The 7,151-nt window shown below is 48.3% G+C and overlaps 1 protein-coding gene across 1 annotated transcript; it reads left to right on the forward strand.

The window, feature by feature from the left end:
• The first annotated feature begins 1,176 nt into the window (after positions 1 to 1,176).
• Positions 1,177 to 3,222, forward strand: LOC123746244 (uncharacterized PE-PGRS family protein PE_PGRS54-like). Its single transcript, XM_069315054.1, has one exon. The coding sequence runs from the start codon at positions 1,177 to 1,179 to the stop codon at positions 3,220 to 3,222; it is 2,046 nt and encodes a 681-aa protein (XP_069171155.1).
• Positions 3,223 to 7,151: the final 3,929 nt, after the last annotated feature.

Genomic DNA, 7,151 nt, shown 5'->3' on the forward strand with positions numbered 1-7,151 from the left:
AGGTGAATACAACCCCCCCCCCCCCAGAAAGCAGCCCGTAACAGCTATCTCCCAGGTACCTATTTACGGCTAGGCGAACAGATGCATCAGGGTGAAGGAAACTACCCATTTGTTTCCGCAGAGGCAACTTAGAGATTGTGTTCAGAGTAGCCAAATATAAAACGTCTTCATCTGTTTGGAGATGAAGCCCAGATGTTCGGGGCTAGTCTCATTAAACCTTGCAGGGTTAAAGGTGATTGTCTAATGTGTCATTGGGGGGGGGGGGTCGACCCAGGGCCCACCTGAAGGGGGGACTCGGGTCGACCCAGGGCCCACCTGAAGGGGGGACTCGGGTCGACCCAGGGCCCACCTGAAGGGGGGACTCGGGCCGACCCAGGGCCCACCTGAAGGGGGGACTCGGGCCGACCCAGGGCCCACCTGAAGGGGGGACTCGGGCCAAATGCCCCCCCCCCCCCGCCTCCATGGACTCTGGACAAGTGTTTAGTTCAGGGTTCACAGATTTCAGCATTTGTCTAAAAAAAAAACATGTTGAAGGTAACCATTTGGCCACAGTGATGGGTAATGTGTAAGGTAAAGGGTTAGTGATAGTGGAGATAGGGAGGGGGGGGGGGCAGATATCTTGCGTGTGGAGAGAGGTAAAAGGGGGGAGGGGCACTTACCCCTCCACACACGCAAGTCCTTCCCCCTCCCTCCTTCCTTATCTCCACCATCACTACCCATGGTGGTGGAGAGAGGAAGTGGGGGCGTGTTGAAGAGTGTGGGGGGGGGAGGGGGGCGGGGAGTGTTCGTGTTGGGGGAGGGGGGAGGGAGGGGGGCGGGGAGTGTTCGTGTTGGGGGGGGGGGAGGGAGGGGGGCGGGGAGTGTTCGTGTTGGGGGGGGGGGAGTGTTCTGCGTGCCAGATCTGGACATAGCTTCTAGCTCACATAAAGTAATCATTGATATAATCCCAAGATGGTTTACAACATGTGGACCATATAGGCGGCCCAAAAGGCATATTATATAATATACCGGTCGGCCCAAAAGGCATATTATATAGTATACCGGTCGGCCCAAAAGGCACGATATACCGTATATAAGTGGCAATAATACTTTTTACACCAAAGTATTATTGCCACTTTTTCCAGTATGTTTAGACAAGCTTTATTGTCGCCAGTTTTTATTGTTATATTTTCGGTGATGTCTGAACATCCGGGTCACTTAAGGCATCATAACTGGACCAGGCACGGCTTAAGGGATCATAAGCCTAACTCGGGCGAGGTCCTGATTTACCCGAGGGCCGCTAACTCTAGTGGCCTCGACAGGAAAGGTGCCGCTAACTCTAGTGGCCTCGACAGGAAAGGTGCCGCTAACTCTAGTGGCCTCGACAGGAAAGGTGCCGCTAACTCTAGTGGCCTCGACGGGAAAGGTGCCGCTAACTCTAGTGGCCTCGACGGGAAAGGTGCCGCTAACTCTAGTGGCCTCGACAGGAAAGGTGCCGCTAACTCTAGTGGCCTCGACAGGAAAGGTGCCGCTAACTCTAGTGGCCTCGACGGGAAAGGTGCCGCTAACTCTAGTGGCCTCGACGGGAAAGGTGCCGCTAACTCTAGTGGCCTCGACGGGAAAGGTGCCGCTAACTCTAGTGGCCTCGACGGGAAAGGTGCCGCTAACTCTAGTGGCCTCGACAGGAAAGGTGCCGCTAACTCTAGTGGCCTCGACAGGAAAGGTGCCGCTAACTCTAGTGGCCTCGACAGGAAAGGTGCCGCTAACTCTAGTGGCCTCGACGGGAAAGGTGCCGCTAACTCTAGTGGCCTCGACGGGAAAGGTGCCGCTAACTCTAGTGGCCTCGACAGGAAAGGTGCCGCTAACTCTAGTGGCCTCGACAGGAAAGGTGCCGCTAACTCTAGTGGCCTCGACAGGAAAGGTGCCGCTAACTCTAGTGGCCTCGACGGGAAAGGTGCCGCTAACTCTAGTGGCCTCGACGGGAAAGGTGCCGCTAACTCTAGTGGCCTCGACGGGAAAGGTGCCGCTAACTCTAGTGGCCTCGACGGGAAAGGTGCCGCTAACTCTAGTGGCCTCGACGGGAAAGGTGCCGCTAACTCTAGTGGCCTCGACGGGAAAGGTGCCGCTAACTCTAGTGGCCTCGACGGGAAAGGTGCCGCTAACTCTAGTGGCCTCGACGGGAAAGGTGCCGCTAACTCTAGTGGCCTCGACGGGAAAGGTGCCGCTAACTCTAGTGGCCTCGACGGGAAAGGTGCCGCTAACTCTAGTGGCCTCGACGGGAAAGGTGCCGCTAACTCTAGTGGCCTCGACGGGAAAGGTGCCGCTAACTCTAGTGGCCTCGACGGGAAAGGTGCCGCTAACTCTAGTGGCCTCGACGGGAAAGGTGCCGCTAACTCTAGTGGCCTCGACGGGAAAGGTGCCGCTAACTCTAGTGGCCTCGACGGGAAAGGTGCCGCTAACTCTAGTGGCCTCGACGGGAAAGGTGCCGCTAACTCTAGTGGCCTCGACGGGAAAGGTGCCGCTAACTCTAGTGGCCTCGACGGGAAAGGTGCCGCTAACTCTAGTGGCCTCGACGGGAAAGGTGCCGCTAACTCTAGTGGCCTCGACGGGAAAGGTGCCGCTAACTCTAGTGGCCTCGACGGGAAAGGTGCCGCTAACTCTAGTGGCCTCGACGGGAAAGGTGCCGCTAACTCTAGTGGCCTCGACGGGAAAGGTGCCGCTAACTCTAGTGGCCTCGACGGGAAAGGTGCCGCTAACTCTAGTGGCCTCGACGGGAAAGGTGCCGCTAACTCTAGTGGCCTCGACAGGAAAGGTGCCGCTAACTCTAGTGGCCTCGACAGGAAAGGTGCCGCTAACTCTAGTGGGCTCGACAGGAAAGGTGCCGCTAACTCTAGTGGCCTCGACAGGAAAGGTGCCGCTAACTCTAGTGGCCTCGACAGGAAAGGTGCCGCTAACTCTAGTGGCCTCGACAGGAAAGGTGCCGCTAACTCTAGTGGCCTCGACAGGAAAGGTGCCGCTAACTCTAGTGGCCTCGACAGGAAAGGTGCCGCTAACTCTAGTGGCCTCGACAGGAAAGGTGCCGCTAACTCTAGTGGCCTCGACAGGAAAGGTGCCGCTAACTCTAGTGGCCTCGACAGGAAAGGTGCCGCTAACTCTAGTGGCCTCGACGGGAAAGGTGCCGCTAACTCTAGTGGCCTCGAAGGGAAAGGTGCCCCTTCCCCCATTAGTCTTGATCCTCTTTAGGGAGATTTTTAAAAGCTAACACAGTTTTGGCCTTTACGGCTTCGGCGGGTAGGCGGTTCCATGGGTTAATAACCCTGTGGGTGAAAAAGCATCTCCTGTTCTCAGTCCTACATTGTGGCATATATATATATATATATATATATATATATATATATATATATATATATATATATATATATATATATATATATATATATATATATATATATATAATATATATAATATATATATATATATAATATATATAATATATATATATATATAATATATATAATATATATAATATATATATATATAATATATATAATATATATAATATATATATATATAATATATAGACTCCGCTCCAATATAGAAGCATCAAGAAATATATATATATATATATATATATATATATATATATATATATATATATATATATATATATATATATATATATATATATATATATATATATATATATATATATAATATATAATGTGTGTGTGTGTTGAAGATGGTTCCTTGACTGGTGGTGTCCCGGGTTCATGAACCTCTGGTTATAAAACCTTGGATGGCAAATAAATGATTTTATTGCATTTATACTGCGGCAGTGGCACCTGGGGGTGGGGGGGACCTTGATCTGGCCCGTCCTAACGTTTCCCCAACGTCAAGAAAACGGGCGGTTTAAAGTGTTCCTAACCTAACCTACCACAGGGCCCAGAACGGAAAACGGGACAGTACGTTACTTTTTCTAGCTGCTTTTATTATCTAGTACAGTTTTAGGCCTTTTGTAACGTATACGATCGAAAAGCGACGTTCTTTGTAGGACAGGTTGCCTGATCAATCACTACCTATTCCTTCTGCCCATCCCATCATGCCCTCTTCCTCGGTCCATCCTTCCCATCCCCCCCGGGTAAGGATGGAGGGGCGAGAGGGTACGGGGGGGGGGGGTATTTTACCTTGAATAATACATGTATTGTCACAGGCGCGGTGACACCACGTCGATAACCTCGACCCTCCTCATGTGTAACGTCTATTGTCATCTTGTGTCATAATATTTCAAGAATATTTATTGGTGCTAATTATACCACCTCCGCCTGACTCCAGTACCAGCACAGGTGGTGATTAGTTCTATGTTTTAAATGTTTTATGTTATGTTTTTAGCTGGACAGTGGGGGGGGGGAGGTCTTCTCACGCGCGTGTGTGTGTGTGTGTGTGTGTGTGTGTGTGTGTGTACTCACCTAGTTGTACTCACCTAGTGGTGTCTGCAGGATCGAGCATTGACTCTTGGATCCCGCCTTTCGAGCATCGGTTGTTTACAGCAATGACTCCTGTCCCATTTCCCTATCATACCTGGTTTTAAAATTATGAATAGTATTTGCTTCCACAACCTGTTCCTGAAGTGCATTCCATTTTCCCACTACTCTCACGCTAAAAGGAAACTTTCTAACATCTCTGACTCATCTGATTTTCCAGCTTCCATCCATGTCCCCTCGTTCTGTTACTATTCCGTATGAACATTTCGTCTATGTCCACTCTGTCAATCCCTCTGAGTATCTTGTACATTCCTATCATGTCCCCCCTCTCCCTTCTTTCTAGTGTCGTAAGGCACAGTTCCCTCAGGCGCTCTTCATACCCCATCCCTCGTAGCTCGGGGAAGAGTCTCGTTGCAAACCTCTGAACCTTTTCCAGTTTCTTTATATGCTTCTTCAGATGGGGACTCCATGATGAGGCGACATACTCTAAGACTGGCCTCAAGTAGGCAGTGTAAAGCGCCCTAAATGCCTCCTTACTTAGGTTTGAATGATGTTCTAACTTTTGCCAGTGTAGAGTATGCTGCTGTCGTTATCCTATTTATGTGCCTCAGGAGATAGATTAGGTGTTACGTCCACCCCCAGGTCTCTTTCGCGCGTCGTCACAGGTAGGCAATTCCCCTTCACTGTGTACTGTCCCTTTGGTCTCCTATCTCCTAGTCCCATTTCCATAACTTTATATTTGCTCGTGTTGAATTCCAGTAGCCATTTCTCTGACCATCTCTGCAACCTGTTCAGGTCCTTCTGGAGGATCCTGCAATCCTTATGTCACAACTCTTCTCGTCAACTTTGCGTCATCCGCAAACATCGACATGTAGGACTCTACGCCTGTAAACATGTCGTTAACATATACTAGAAATAGAATTGGTCCCAGCACCGATCCTTGTGGTACTCCACTTGTTACTGTTCAACAGTCAGACTTCTCGCCCCTTACCGTAACTCTTCCTGTTAGGTAGTTCCTTATCCATGCTAGGACCTTTCCCCCCCACCCCCACCTACCTCTCGAGTTTGAACAGCAGTCTCATGTGCGGTACTGTATCAAAGGCTTTTTGGCAGTCCAGAAATATGCAGTCCGCCTAACCATCTCTGTCCTGTCTTATCCTCGTTATTTTATCATAGAATTCCAGGAGGTTTGTTAGGCATGATTTCCCTGTCCAGAACCCATGCTGATGTTTGTTCACAAATCTAATGTTCTCCAGGTGTGCACCCAGTTGTAGCCTAATTATTCTTAACAGTATTTTACAGGGGATGCTTGTCAGTGATACAGGTCTATAGTTAAGTGCCTCCTCCCTATCACCTTTCTTGGAAATCGGTACAACATTTGCCTTCTTCCAGCAACTGGGCAATTCTCCCGACATAAGTGACTCATTAAAGATCATTGCCAGAGACACGCTGAGGGCCTGCGCTGCTTCTTTTAGTATCCACGGTATATTTAAGTATTTGTGTGTGTGTGTACTCACCTAATTGTACTAGCCTAATTGTGCTTGCGGGGGTTGAGCTCTGGCTCTTTGGTCCCGCCTCTCAACCGTCAATCAACTGGTGTACAGATTCCTGAGCCTACTGGGCTCTATCATATCTACATTTGAAACTGTGTATGGAGTCAGCCTCCACCACATCACTTACTAGTGCATTCCATTTACTAACTACTGACACTGAAAAAGTTCTTTCTAATGTGTCTGTGGCTCATTTGGGTACTCGGCTTCCACCTGTGTCCCCTTGTTCGCGTCCCTAGAGTGTTGAATAGTTCATCCTTGTTTACCCGGTAGATTCCCCTGAGGATTTTGTAGGTTGTGATCATGTCCCCCCTTAATCTTGTCTTCCAGTGTCGTAAGGTGCATTTCCCGCAGCCTTTCCTCATAACTCATGCCTCTCTAATTGGGGGGGGGGGGGGGGTTGAGTGCTTACCCCAACACTGTTCAGTGTCTTGATGCATAAATTAATAACTGACATTCCCACACTTCCCGACGAAGCTGTCAGCCGTTTGACACGCTGTCACGCTGTTGACATTTACACTGCAGGAAATACTCACTCGATTCTAAACTTGACGATTCTCTTGCTGCTAAAAGGCATCAAATGCAGACTCGTTATCTCTTAACACAGTCAAGAGTGCATCCCCATACAAGAACAAATGTCCTTGTAGCTATGAAGGTTAACAAGCGCAGAACGGAAACATGTGGGCAACCAACCCGTTCTCGCACTTTCTTAGTCAATATTGACTTATTAAATACGTGCATATGTGACATACTAAACATACTAGTTTACCTTGAAAAGCTTCATAGAAAACACCGACCTTACCTAACCTTCTTAGTATGTTAAGATAAGAATCTTATTGCTTTGTAATTACAATTATTACTTAACCTATTATAGGTATAGGTTAAGTAATGTAATTACGAAGCAATAAGATGATTATTGTGATGATTAAATAAGTTGATTAAATGTGAGAACATTTCTTACATTTAAAATTAAGCCTTCTTGAACCTTCCTCACATGTACAATTAAAGTTACCAAAGCAAGCATTTTGAAGGTGTCATAGTTCACATCCATACAACCTGAGACATTGACTGTCAAGACACTTCAATTTCGACTAGTTATCAAATATGACCCGATTCACTCGTAATGACCCTTGATCTGACC

Source organism: Procambarus clarkii, chromosome 80 (assembly GCF_040958095.1).
Source record: "Procambarus clarkii isolate CNS0578487 chromosome 80, FALCON_Pclarkii_2.0, whole genome shotgun sequence".
Classification (NCBI taxonomy): domain Eukaryota; kingdom Metazoa; phylum Arthropoda; class Malacostraca; order Decapoda; family Cambaridae; genus Procambarus; species Procambarus clarkii.